Source organism: Engystomops pustulosus, chromosome 11 (assembly GCF_040894005.1).
Source record: "Engystomops pustulosus chromosome 11, aEngPut4.maternal, whole genome shotgun sequence".
Taxonomy (NCBI): Eukaryota; Metazoa; Chordata; class Amphibia; order Anura; family Leptodactylidae; genus Engystomops; species Engystomops pustulosus.
Window position 1 is genome coordinate 66,364,091 of NC_092421.1, and position 14,552 is coordinate 66,378,642.

The 14,552-nt window shown below is 46.8% G+C and overlaps 3 protein-coding genes across 3 annotated transcripts in view; 1 reads left to right on the top strand and 2 right to left on the bottom strand.

Annotated features, from left to right (window-relative positions):
• The window catches only part of SHOC2 (SHOC2 leucine rich repeat scaffold protein), a 29,979-nt gene extending 27,616 nt beyond the window's left edge, over window positions 1–2,363 (bottom strand). The window contains exon 1 of the mRNA XM_072129592.1: window positions 2,210–2,363. The gene's annotated coding sequence lies outside the window, so the exon portion shown is untranslated. The remainder of the gene's footprint in view (window positions 1–2,209) is intronic.
• Window positions 2,263–6,969, top strand: BBIP1 (BBSome interacting protein 1). The gene is made up of 3 exons (XM_072129603.1): window positions 2,263–2,723; window positions 3,849–3,965; window positions 6,213–6,969. The coding sequence occupies exons 2-3, from the start codon at window positions 3,920–3,922 to the stop codon at window positions 6,377–6,379; spliced, it is 213 nt and encodes a 70-aa protein (XP_071985704.1). The 5' UTR covers window positions 2,263–2,723; window positions 3,849–3,919; the 3' UTR covers window positions 6,380–6,969.
• Window positions 6,970–7,339: 370 nt separating this feature from the next.
• Window positions 7,340–14,552, bottom strand: part of PDCD4 (programmed cell death 4) — a 29,608-nt gene continuing 22,395 nt past the window's right edge. The window contains exon 12 of the mRNA XM_072129593.1: window positions 7,340–8,031. Within this exon, the coding sequence (XP_071985694.1) occupies window positions 7,971–8,031 (61 nt within the window). The 3' untranslated portion in view covers window positions 7,340–7,970. The remainder of the gene's footprint in view (window positions 8,032–14,552) is intronic.

The following is a 14,552-nucleotide window of genomic DNA, read 5'->3' on the forward strand; positions in this document are numbered from 1 at the left end:
GGGAGCGAGCTCTGGGCACTATATGATGGGGGGGGAGCGAGCTCTGGGCACTATATGATGGGGGGGGGGGGAGCGAGCTCTGGGCACTATATGATGGGGGGAGCGAGCTCTGGGCACTATATGATGGGGGGAGCGAGCTCTGGGCACTATATGATGGGGGGAGCGAGCTCTGGGCACTATATGATGGGGGGAGCGAGCTCTGGGCACTATATGATGGGGGGAGCGAGCTCTGGGCACTATATGATGGGGGGAGCGAGCTCTGGGCACTATATGATGGGGGGAGCGAGCTCTGGGCACTATATGATGGGGGGGAGCAAGCTCTGGGCACTATATGATGGGGGGGGAGCGAGCTCTGGGCACTATATGATGGGGGGGAGCGAGCTCTGGGCACTATATGATGGGGGGGGAGCGAGCTCTGGGCACTATATGATGGGGGGGGGGAGCGAGCTCTGGGCACTATATGATGGGGGGGGGGCGAGCTCTGGGCACTATATGATGGGGGGGGGAGCGAGCTCTGGGCACTTTATGATGGGGGGGAGCGAGCTCTGGGCACTATATGATGGGGGGGGGAGCGAGCTCTGGGCACTATATGATGGGGGGGGAGCGAGCTCTGGGCACTATATGATGGGGGGGAGCGAGCTCTGGGCACTATATGACGGGGGGGGGGGGGAGCGAGCTCAGGGCACTATATGATGGGGGGGGGGAGCGAGCTCAGGGCACTATATGATGGGGGGGGGAGCGAGCTCAGGGCACTATATGATGGGGGGGGAGCGAGCTCTGGGCACTATATGATGGGGGGGGGGAGCGAGCTCTGGGCACTATATGATGGGGGGGGAGCGAGCTCTGGGCACTATATGATGGGGGGGAGCGAGCTCTGGGCACTATATGATGGGGGGGGAGCGAGCTCTGGGCACTATATGATGGGGGGGGAGCGAGCTCTGGGCACTATATGATGGGGGGGGGAGCGAGCTCTGGGCACTATATGATGGGGGGGGGAGCGAGCTCTGGGCACTATATGATGGGGGGGGGAGCGAGCTCTGGGCACTATATGATGGGGGGGAGCGAGCTCTGGGCACTATATGATGGGGGGGAGCGAGCTCTGGGCACTATATGATGGGGGGGGAGCGAGCTCTGGGCACTATATGATGGGGGGGGAGCGAGCTCTGGGCACTATATGATGGGGGGGGGGCGAGCTCTGGGCACTATATGATGGGGGGGGAGCGAGCTCTGGGCACTATATGATGGGGGGGGAGCGAGCTCAGGGCACTATATGATGGGGGGGGAGCGAGCTCAGGGCACTATATGATGGGGGGGAGCGAGCTCTGGGCACTATATGATGGGGGGGAGCGAGCTCTGGGCACTATATGATGGGGGGGAGCGAGCTCTGGGCACTATATGATGGGGGGGAGCGAGCTCTGGGCACTATATGATGGGGGGGAGCGAGCTCTGGGCACTATATGATGGGGGGGAGCGAGCTCTGGGCACTATATGATGGGGGGGAGCGAGCTCTGGGCACTATATGATGGGGGGGAGCGAGCTCTGGGCACTATATGATGGGGGGGAGCGAGCTCTGGGCACTATATGATGGGGGGGAGCGAGCTCTGGGCACTATATGATGGGGGGGAGCGAGCTCTGGGCACTATATGATGGGGGGAGCGAGCTCTGGGCACTATATGATGGGGGGGAGCGAGCTCTGGGCACTATATGATGGGGGGGAGCGAGCTCTGGGCACTATATGATGGGGGGGAGCGAGCTCTGGGCACTATATGATGGGGGGGAGCGAGCTCTGGGCACTATATGATGGGGGGGAGCGAGCTCTGGGCACTATATGACGGGGGGGGAGCGAGCTCGGGGCACTATATGATGGGGGGGGGGGGGCTCTGGGCACTTTATGATGGGGGGGGGGGGGCTCTGGGCACTTTATGATGGGGGGGGGAGCTCCGCACTAAACGGAATGGGTGGGGGTAGTATGTGAAGTACAGGACAGAGGGTACCTGGCACTGATAATGGAGCATAAGGTGTAGAGATGCGGGGGTGCTCCAGTATGGAGGGGTCAGCAGTGTCACACGGGCGGGGGCGCCCTGTCACCCCGGGGATGAATGCTCGGGCCCAGGCTGCAAGGCCTCCAGTGTCGGGGAGACAGCCGCACCCCGCACACAGCTCCCGCTACATGCACGCCCGGCAGGCAGGGCCAGGGGCTGACACGCACCGTGATGTTGTTGTTATTCCTCCGCCCGTCTCCCAGCTCCGCTCTCCGCCGCCATCCTCCTCCTCCTCTCCGCCTCCTCCTCCGCTCTGCGACGCAAGACGTCACCGCGCTCCCCTCCCTCCAACTCACGTGACCACCAGTCACTACGCCCCGCCTACCAGACGTCACATGGTACATACAGGCCCGCCCCCTCACGAGAGTCTCGTTTTTCCTCCCGATGTTGACGATTTTTTTTAAAATTTCAACAAACTTTATTGCAATTCGTGTACAATCGTAAAGAAATAAACTGTACCGTTATGATAACAACACAACGACACATCCCCGACGCGTGCTACAAATCACCGTAAGAAGATGGAAAATATGAACAAGCAATGACTCACCTCACTGCAACTACAGACTGGCAGAACTACACTTCCCAGCGGGCAATGCGCAGCGTCTACGTACGTGATGACGACATCTGTTGCTAAGTAACGAAGGGTTTTGTAGGATTTGGATTTTTATCCGCTGCGTACAGGTAAATAATAAGGAAGATGGGACGAACAATAATCACATATCCTGTATTATACTCCAGAGCTGCACTCACTATTCTGCTGCTGCTGGTGCAGTCACTGTGTACATACATGACATTACTTATCCTGTACTGATCCTGAGTTACATCCTGTATTATGCTCCAGAGCTGCACTCACTATTCTGCTGCTGGTGAAGTCACTGTGTACATACATGACATTACTTATCCTGTACTGATCCTGAGTTACATCCTGTATTATACACCAGAGCTGCACTCACTATTCTGCTGCTGGTGCAGACGCTGTGTACATACATGACATTACTTATCCTGTACTGATCCTGAGTTACATCCTGTATTATACTACAGAGCTGCACGCACTATTCTGCTGCTGGTGCAGTCACTGTGTACATACATCGCATTACTTATCCTGTACTGATCCTGAGTTACATCCTGTATTATACTCCAGAGCTGCACTCACTATTCTGCTGGTGCAGACACTGGGGAAGATTTATCAAGTGTCTGAAAGTCAGAATATTTCTAGTTGCCCATGGCAACCAATCACAGCTCAGCTTTCATTTTATCAGTGCTCATGAATATTTTAAAGGGGAGCTGTGATTGGTTGCCATGGGCAACTAGAAATATTCTGACTTTCAGACAGCTTGATAAATCTGCCCCACTGTGTACATACATGACATTACTTATCCTGTACTGATCCTGAGTTACATCCTGTATTATACCCCAGAGCTGCACTCACTATTCTGCTGCTGGTGCAGTCACTCTGTACATACATGACATTACCTATCCTGTACTGATCCTGAGTTACATCTTTCTTATCTTGTACTTATTATTTCTATATAATTGTATGTGAGATAAGTATTTTCTTCTTCAGATGAATAAGTTGTACTAAACAATCAGGGTAGAAGTGAGATTCCTGCTACAAGTATAAGAAATTCTCAGCTGTAGTGTTGCAGGCATAGATGTTATATGCTGTGAGTCTGCATTGCTGTAACGTGCAGCCATATTGACCATAGCCTGCAGGGTGATTGTTACATTTGTGTACACTTATAATCTGGACACGTCTGTGCTGAGTTTTTCCTTCCACTTTCAGCTGAAATGTCTCTTACCTTGTAGAACGTCTCAGATATTTCCTCCGGAGTTCCCTTCCAGTATAATCCTGTGTGTTCTCTCTCCATACATCCGCAATGCCAGAGGTGAAGTCTATGTTCCGGGAGGTGCTCCCTAAACAAGGTGAGTGCATGCATTTTACTAGGATTTGTAGAGCGACTCTCCCGTCATAAAACGTATGACAGCAGGAGGCACTCCGACATTAAAGGAAGCGGATTAACACTGGGGACATTTATCCTTCATAACAACATTTAGAGATGGTATAAGATGGGGGCTGTCCTGGGAGCCCCTAAATGTGGAGTTCGGCGTAGATTATTTTCTATAATTATTTCATTATTAAATCTCTATTTCACAGAGATTTAAACGGTTTGGACCAAGTTGTAGAGTTTTGTGCAGGATAGAGGTTCACTCGCTGACTGGTGGGGGTCCAGATGCTGGGAACCCCCTGATAATGGGAGTCCTGTGCAGTATAAGCTCTGTATCCATTCTCTCGCTGACTGTCCCACCGCCCCAATGCACTTCCTGGAATAAAAATCCATTTTTCACAGTCCTGCTGATAACATAACTGTCAAATTATACATCTCTCCAGGGAACAATACCAAACACTGGCTGCGAGGAGCACTACCCCAATCATGGAATATTAAACCATATTTTACAGTCTTGCTCCTAATAACATACACAGCGACCATGCTGACTGCATAAAGTGTTATGTATTGTCCCTGGAGAGATGTGTTTGTCAGTAGCAGCAGAGCTGTCAAACATGGTTTTATGTTCCAGGATTGTAGCTTCTCTAAGTGCACTGGGGGTGTGTTCTCACACTGCTGTGCTCGGTGTAGCCAGGATAATATATTGACCCTGGAAAGATAGATACACAAAGGTCTGATCACCTAAGTAGCATCTGGACTGTGAAGTATTTATATTCCAGCACTGTAGCTTCTCTACAGGGGATGTGTCCTCACACTGCTGTGTTCTGTGCTACACATTTCCCTTTCCTCTGGTGTCTTCTTTAGCCTTTATTCATGGCTGACAGTGAAGGGGCTGAAAAGCCTGCTATGAGCACAGAAGTGTGAGGACACATCATCCCCAGTGCACTTGGAGAAGTTACAGTCCTGGAATATTAATGCATATTTCACAGTTCTGCTGCTACTAACACCATACACAAAGGTAGACTACACATCTATCCAAGGAACAATTCCTAATACAGGCAGTATAGGTTCCATAGGTTTGTTCTTAACTTGAATTTGCATGCAAGTTGAAACTGTATATTTTATAATTGCAGATCCAGACAATTTATTTTTTTTTTTTGCGCCGGTGACAATTGGAGTTTCAACATTTTTTTTTTTTTTGCTGTAATTGGACCAAGGATTATCAATAAAACTTCATAAGACACCTTCAAAGCAGTGTAGGGACATCCTGAAATATAAATCCAGAAAAAAAAAAGAGATGAGGCAGCACTCCTGGAAAAGGCTAGGTGTTTATTCACCCAATGTGGAAAGTGCGGTGCGACGTTTCAGCCCCTCAATGGAGCTATTTTCAAGCATCCTAGCCTTTTCCAGGAGTGCTGCCTTTTTTTCTTCATTGCTTACCTTGAGTCCGGTCAGCTGAGGCTTGCACCCACAGTGGGACTCTAGTCCTCTCCTTCACAGTGCTGCTCTACCTTCACAGTTGTATTTACTGACATATAAATCCATATATCACAGTCCTGCTGCTCCTAACAGCTTACACAAAGGTCTGATTACACACCTCTTCAGGTACGATACCTGATATTGCAGACTGTATGGTCAAATACAAAGATTCCAAAACATAAAAATATTTTATTTTAGAACATAACCTTCGATAATTCTTTCTTCTAAAACAATGATGATTAATTAGTGTGATAACCTCTTAGTGATAGTATTTCTGGACCATACCTATAGAAGAGGTACTTCCCCTTTGATGCGGATCCTTGCAGCTTTGTTATGATCTGGTTACTTAACATATCAGATGACTACTAAAGTGACTCGGTTCATTCCTATGAAAAACTTAGGCCCGTTCCACACTTGCGAGTGTGATGAGATGAACTCAGCATGTCAGTTCACTCCCGGTGTGCAGCGTTCGGGCCGTGCGTTCCCGGCAGCTTGCGTTGCGAGTTCATCACATCACACTCGCAAGTGTGGAACGGGCCTTAGAAGTCGGCCTTGCAGGAATGAATGGGGCTGCTGCCTTCTGGGTCACATATAATAGGCTGTGTAAATCGACAAGCCCATGTAGTGATATGGACTGGGCCTGAGCCAAGAGGACTTGAATAAAGCAAAATTTAAAAGTCCATGTTTTATAGGATGGGATTTGTCAGCGGAACCCATGTGAAACATTTGTTATCTTTTGTTGTAGGGCAGTTATGTGTTGAAGACGTCCCAACCATGGTGATGTGCAAACCAAAGCTGTTACCCCTGAAATCAGTCACCCTAACAAAGCTGGAAAAGATGCAGCGTGATGCCCAAGAGACGATCAAACAGCAAGAAATGGTCCAGAGCAGCCAGGATGAAACCCAGCCCTAAGCAATGGCCACCCCAAGTTGTGTGGTTGTTGTCTGTCCTTTCCCCTGCCTCTCCATAGCTTTATATATTGTGTTATGTTCTGTCCTGAGGCTTGCTGGGAGCTGTAGTTGAGCAATAGCTGGAGAGCCACATGTCGATGCCCGCTGATGTGTTCTGACAGCTATAACGTCTATATAATTGGAACATTTCACAATCCTCCTTTTCTATGCAACATAAATGAAACAGATCAAGAGATCCCATCACTAGAGACTAAAAAGGGGTGTTCCAATATTTATTTATAGATAAAGAGTTGATTGTGTGATTAGTGTGTGTGTGGGAGGGGGGTCTTTTCCTGACTCCCATTTAACAGAAACCGCAATAGTCTCTTCGCAGTTTACGATTCCCAGCACCCTACATTGTGTAGTGGCGATGCTTAGTATTGCAGCTGAGCATCTATCACTTGAATGGGCCACCATGATGAATAGATAAGTCAGTGAAGTGACAGCAGTGTTAACCAGTGATATAGCCGCTTCAAACTGCTGGTAAAAGACCCAGTCGTACAGGAAGAGGTGGGAGCTTATGGCACACAATAAAATACTCTACCAAATTTATTTCCTTGAGTCATAATTTCTGTGAAATTCTGAACCACCTATATTTCTTCTTGACAACTCTTCTGGAAATGTATTGGTAGTCCTCTTTATTTGTCACCCGTGAGAATTTGGGGACCCCCGATGACTAGGACAATGACATTACAGAGGAATCAACAGTTCCATATGTTACACTCTGAGAGTACAGCCACATATGGAGAATCAAGGTTTCAAGGTAAAATCAAGGTTTCCCCATAACTTTGTGTGACCACTGCCCAACAGTTGTAGATGTATTGGTTGGTAGGTTGTTTTATTGTGCAATAGCAAGTGGTCAGTGACTAATGTGGACAATATGGACCCCTTCATAGACCACACACAGGCAGCAGCTCAGCAGTTTGTTGCGTCACTAAACATCTTTATTTAGTTTTGCACTCATGTATACACACACGCGTTCTAGCAGAACTTAGCTTGTATGTCCAGTTAATTTTTTTTTCCATTTTTTTTGTAGAAAAATAGATGTTCCAGCCACCATTTACTGTCGGTTTTCGTGTCAAAATTGTTATTTTTCTCAGGAAAGGTGAATAAAAATATCCCCCCTCCCAATAACCAATCCATTTGCTGACAAAAAAATAAAGCAAATCTCTGCCTCTCTGGCACAAATGGATAAATTATTCACAACGAGTCATTCCTCCCTTTTACCTAACCAAAGCAAAATGTGTATGAAGAGCAGCAGCCAACAAAGGGTTACAGGGCAACACCCCCTGTGGTAACGAGTCTTCAGGGTGTAGGAGATAGGTGGCTGTGACATGCGATTGCAGAACAGAGGAAATGGAAACCAATGGCACTTCCAGACATTTACAGTGTAGCTTAGGCGTCCCCACTTTTCTCTGCACATCCACCTCCCCAAATCAATGAACGGTTTATATATAAAACTAATATATAAAGGCTCGGTACCCCCGGACAATGTAAAGAGACTTAGAAACAGTAACTGTGCCTCGCCGTGCAGCTCCATGGCATCTTATTCTCTAATAGCTCTCAAATTTCAGACGCCCTCCGTCTCCTTCACTTACAAATCGTTTTCTTCCTCTGGAATAGAAGGGGGAAAAAAAGAAAAGTTAAAACAGTCCTGGTGAGCTGTAGGTAAGCGGTTCCACATGGCTGCTCCACAGACTGGGCTTTCCAGTGTCTGAATCACTTCTTAAAAGTCTTTGTCCCAAGTTTGAATTTTATCTCCTATCCACAGTACAGGCAGTCCCTGGGTTACATACAAGATAGGGTCTGTAGGTTTGTTCTTAAAGGGGTTATGCCACGAAACAATTTTCTACAAAAAGCTTTCAAAGAGGTTAAAATATTTCAAAAATCTATTTGTAATGGTTACCTGGAATTAAAGATTCCTTTCTATTTGTTATTATGATGCTTGTTCAGCCTCTATTCTGCTCCACACAGAAGCAGATGTGGGAGGGGCCTGGCCAGGCACATGCACAGCACTGACAGCGGCAGTTATTGCTACAGAGCCCTCAGCCTTCAGAGTCTCCTTCCACCTGCTGTGCTCAAATAGTCCCTGCATTTACTGATCCAATAGAAGTCCAATAGAAATGTGTCACACGCCCCATGTTAAAAGTGCACCAAAAAAAGTTGGTGCACTCTGTCAAAGCAGTGCAGGGGGGCACCAGATTCATGAAGAACGTGCGCCAGAAATCCTGAATCTGGCGCCCCCTGCACACTACACTGCACATAGTACACATGTACTATGTATTCTCACAGCATCATGGTCGCTCAGGCTGACATGTATGGATGCATAGATAAATAGGTGACAGCTTCTCACATGTTACTGATCTTTAGCTACTTCCCTGCTAGTCAGGGACAGGGTCCCCTTTGCAGGACAGCAGGGTAGCATGGAGGGACAGTGAATGGTGGAGAGTACAGGATGACTGCATCAGGAGAGATCAGAGCTCAGCCTGTTACTTGTGTTATCTCTGCAGCCTCCTGTGTGACCTGACTAATGGTGGAGGGAGGAGAGGGCTGCTATATTGCTATGATCCATGTTGGGGGGGACTCCTCTGTGCAGCAGATAGTCATGTATGTCTGCAGTTACCTTGTATCTGCTGCTGGAAGCAACTGTGGAGCAGTGGAAATCACCTCATTCACTGGTGTAGACGGCTGAACTCTCTGCCCCCTGTCTCAATTATTTATTGGCTGCAGTGTGTCAGGTGATCTCTCAGTGTGAAGAGGAGCTGTGAGCCCGTGGAGTGATCTGTAGTGCAGAGCAGCTGGGGGAATGTTTGTGCGCAGACTCGGCCAGATCAGCTGTTGCTCAGGACGAGACACAGCTACCAGCAGGGGGCGCCAGCAACCAGGACAAAAGGAGTTCTCAGTAAGGCTGCATATTTTGTAATAAGTACTTGTCACAATGCATTGGACCCAATTACAGCCATTTGCTATGGTGACACAACCCCTTTAAGTTGAATTTGTATGCAAGTTGGAACTGTATATTTTATCATTGTAATTCCAGACAGAATTTTTTTGGTCTCTGTGACAATTGTATTTGAAAAATGTTGGGTTGTCATAAGAATCAGTATGAACACTAAAGCTTCATTACAGACACATTTGATAACTTATAGCTGTTTATTGTAGCCTAGGACTAAAGTACAATAAATTAACAATATCCATAGGTCCGTTTGTAACTAGGGGTTGTATGCAAGTCTAGTATTAAGTAGGGGACTGCCTGTATAGGATATTAATAATTGGTGTGGGTCTTTCATGGTTGCTCTCTGCCCTTTCATTCAATTGACTGGTGGAGGTTGCAGAATGCGACAATCTGGCCTCTTCTGGGCCCATAAAGAATTAAAGAAGAATCCCTATTTCATGGTCACTAGGGGTTCCCATGCACACCATATAATCCAAAACAGGTGTATTTTAATAATATAATATCCTCCCTCTCCAACAACCCCAAAAAAGCTCTTTACTAACACTAAAGGTGCAGCCACCTGTCACAAACCTTGGGTCTATAGATATGGCATTCTATTTTAAAGATCGTTTATGGCAAATGAAATCAATTTAATTTCTCAATCCACACTCCACTGCCATCTCTAAAATCATGTCCTCCCTCCTTGAAACTTAATCTAAGACTGAACATCTTGTCTTTCCACCCTCTACTAACAAAGTCTATCCTAACCTCTCCATCTCAGAAACTGCCCATTTCTGACAATTGAAAGCTCTAAAATGCTAATAGTTGCTCCAATTCACTCTTATCTAGACTACTGTAACTCCCTACTAATTGGTCTTCCACTCACTAAACTCTCTCCTCTACAATATACTGTATTCTTAATGCAGGAGCCAGGCTCGTCTTTTAGAACAAACACTACACAGATGTCTCCTGTTTGTGGTTGCCCGTCTCGTTCCGAATTCAGTGTAAAATAATCACCCTCATCCACAAAGCTATGTATAATGCTGCACCTTCCTACCTTTCAGTCTATCGTCCAATCCATGCCCTTTGATCTGTCAATGATATTATATTCATCACTACCTTAATGTTAATCTACTACTGGATCCTAGCTGAAATGACCTGCTCACACCACCCTCTGGGCTCTGTACCACTGATCCCAGGACATATTTTGTTTAAGGGGAAAAAAACGATCCTTGGACCGAGAGCCAGCAACATCACTCGGCACTTGTCGCACACGTGCAGGCAGTGACTATCGCGCAGCTGCAATGTGTCACAGGTAGGAACAGCCGCAACAATACTTACGGGTATCCGCACATGCGTGGCCGCCCTTGAAACATTGCAGCTGCGCGAGATTCACCGACTGCACATGTGTGAGAAGTTGCCGAGTGACGTTACCAGCTATATGTCCATGAGGCAGAACACAATAAAGATAGAGGCATGCATAATTAATTATCGGAGGTGCACGGAATCGCCAGGGTGAGGCAAGTGGAGCGCTGAAGCCTCATTTGCATAGATTTGCCTAAAGTATTGTTTTTGTCCCTGAACAAAATATGTCCTAGCATCAGTGGTACAGAGCTCAGAGGGTGGTGTGAGGAGGCAATTTCGTCCGGGATCCAGTGGTAGATTTATTTTAATTCAAACCTCTCATGCACTCCAGGACTTCTCCCAAGTTTGAATAATAATTTGTATAAGTCATATGGAACAATAGGAGAGAATTGGTGCAGCTCGGGAGATCTCTTTATATGGCGGCACAGACCAGAGAGCCATGTGCTGCAGGCGGCTATATCTGCACTTGGTATTATAGGTTCTGCTATCCAGCAGCAAGCACTGTACAATTATAAAAGCATAATATAATAACTACCTTCTCATTGCTGTATACACAGTACAGCTACAATGCCCCATAAATTTAAGTATGCAGTACAGTTGGTGTGTTTGCCTTTATCCCTCTAACACATGTCCCTACATGAAGGGATTGAGCTTCCATAAAGTGTTTACAAGCAGAAGACAACCCTTTTTCCTTAACATTACTCCAGGGGACGCCAGCGTAAACCTATATAGATAAGCACCCATCACTCTTCTAAAGTGCAGATGTACTCACAAATTGCACCTCTGGCATGATTATACATCCTATGTTCATTGCTGGTAAGCTAGACAGTATAGGGAAAATATCTGGCAACATCATTCCATTTGATTTCATAATACTTTTTTGTGTGGGTTATTCCTTCACACTGAGGTGATGACCAGCTCTCCCAGGAACACATACAAACACCTTATTTTCAATATATTTAACTTTACAATTTGTTACTGGAACATCTACACTCACTGGCCACTTAGGTACACCATGCTAGTAATGGGTTGGACCCCCTTTTGCCTTCAGAACTGCTTCAATTCTTCGTGGCATAGATACAACAAGGTGCTGGAAGCTCCTCAGAGATTTTGGTCCATATTGACATGATGGCATCACACAGTTGCCGCAGATTTGTCGGCTGCACATCCATGATGCGAATCTCCCGTTCCACCACATCCCAAAGATGCTCTATTGGATTGAGATCTGGTGACTGTGGAGGCCATTTGAGTCCAGTGACCTCATTGTCATGTTCAAGAAACCAGTCTGAGATTTTTCCAGCTTTATGACATGGCGCATTATCCTGCTGAAAGTAGCCATCAGATGTTACAGGGTACATTGTGCTCATAAAGGGATGGACATGGTCAGCAACAATACTCAGGTAGGCTGTGGCGTTGCAACGATGCTCAATTGGTACCAAGGGGCCCAAAGAGTGCCAAGAAAATATTCCCCACACCATGACACCACCACCACCAGCCTGAACCGTTGATACAAGGCAGGATGGATCCATGCTTTCATGTTGATGACGCCAAATTCTGACCCTACCACCCGAATGTCGCAGCAGAAGTCGAGACTCATCAGACCAGGCAACGTTTTTCCAATCTTCTACTGTCCAATTTCGATGAGCTTGTGCAAATTGTAGCCTCAGTTTCCTGTTCTTAGCTGAAAGGAGTGGCACCCGGTGTGGTCTTCTGCTGCTGTAGCCCATCTGCCTCAAAGTTCGATGTACTGTGCGTTCAGAGATGCTCTTCTGCCTACCTTGGTTGTAACGGGTAGCGATTTGAGTCACTGTTGCCTTTCTATCAGCTCGAACCAGTCTGCCCATTCTCCTCTGACCTCTGGCATCAACAAGGCATTTCCGCCCACAGAACTGCCGCTCACTGGATGTATTTTCTTTTTCGGACCATTCTCTGTAAACCCTAGAGATGGTTGTGCGTGAAAATCCCAGTAGATCAGCAGTTTCTGAAATACTCAGACCAGCCCTTCTGGCACCAACAACCATGCCACGTTCAAAGGCATCAAATCACCTTTCTTCCCCATACTGATGCTCGGTTTGAACTGCAGGAGATTGTCTTGACCATGTCTACATGCCTAAATGCACCGAGTTGCCGCCATGTGATTGGCTGATTAGAAATTAAGTGTTAACGAGCAGTTGGACAGGTGCACCTAATAAAGTGGCCAGTGATTGTATATGGTAACCAAAATCACATGTTGCAGATCAATGTTATGTATACATTCCCCTCCTCCAGTCTTATTCTAAACTACCTGGTTCAGGCATCTTTTGATCTTCTACAGCAGTGATTTTCAACCAGTGTGCCGTGGCACACTAGTGTGCCACGACACATGGTCGGGTGTGCCGCGGGGAAAGTTCCCCAAACTATGGTGCTCCCTGTGTTTTGTTTCCCGGCAATGTGCAGCGATGCGCAGTCACAGCTTCTTACAATGTAGGAGACGTGTACAATAACACATGCGCAAGCTTTGAACCTCGCGCTACAAAATGACGTCACCGAGGCCGGCGCACCATCCCGAGAGCGGAGAGACTCTCGCATTTGCCCACCGCCAAGGTAATGCCCACCAATAATGCTGACTATATGAGCTTGTGCCTGAGTATATGAACTGTTAGCAGAATACTCAGCATAAGAGCAGGTACTTTTAGTACTCCAGCAGTATACTGCATATAACAATGAGAAATGTAACATGAGAAATACTATAGTCATGAGGCTGGAGTACTACAAGTACCAGCTCATATGCTGAGTATATGAGCTGGCACTTGCACTCTGGCCTCATGGCCATAGTACTTCTCATTGTACCCCTTTATTTTGCAGTATATGAGCCACATAATAAATCAGCACCATATACTTAAACAGGGAGAACCTGAGAACTGTTGAGGAAGAGCTTCGTGTGTCTTTCCCCCATTCCTGCCAGGATATCCCTTTTGTGTTTATCGGAGCAGGTCCAGGTTTCACACTGAGTGAGTAAAATAAATTTAGAATCTATATTATTAACTATATGTATAATGACTATGACTGTTTTAGTGTCATTTTGTGCTATTTTGATTGGTGGTGTGCCCCAGGATTTTCTAAGTATAAAAAGTGTGCCGCGGCTCAAAAAAGGTTGAAAATCACTGTTCTACAGCAGTGGTGGCAAACCTATGGCACGGGTGCCAGAGGTGGTACTCCAAGCACTCTCTGTGGGCGCCCAGCAGAGTTTCCAGACAGGACTCAAAACCTCCTTCTGCAGTCCCTAGCCACACAGGATGTGTTGTGATCAGGGCTATTTTAAAGCTATAAATCCTTTCTGCCTCGGTCTACAGGAGGAGAAATGAGGTGCAGACAAGTCTGCATTATTATTGGATCTCCTGCTCTTGGCCCCACAATTCTTCCCGTTAAGGGGTTCCTGGAGGTAAGCTACAATGAAAACCTGAAATTCTCATCTTTCTTTCAACTGTATTGGTGTCCTCATCACGCCAATACAATAAAAAGCCCTGACAAAACAGGTAGCAACATGTTACTGCTTAAATGCCCACGTTGGCACTTTTATAATAAGTGGGTTTGGTTGGAGTTTGGTAACTCAATCTCTAAAAGGTTCCCCATCACTGTTCTACAGTATGGGATCTATGTTTTATAAAGCCAGAGTTAGCCGATTTCTTAGCACCCCAATAGAACTACAAATGCCACAGTAAATTCTGTATGTACTGTGCTTAAAAAGCCCCACTCATAGTGAGGAGATGGGGAGCTGCAGGGAGCACCGGAGGGCAAGTAAGTTTACCCCCTTAACGACCTGGCCCTTCACTTCCAATTTTCACTCACCACCTTC

Excerpts from the sequence above, each read along its gene's own strand:
- BBIP1 (XM_072129603.1), top strand. The coding sequence starts at position 3,920 with ATGCCAGAGGTGAAGTCTATGTTCCGGGAGGTGCTCCCTAAACAAG. Across the intron at positions 3,966-6,212 it reads GGAGGTGCTCCCTAAACAAG|GGCAGTTATGTGTTGAAGAC; the intron begins GTGAGTGCATGC and ends CTTTTGTTGTAG.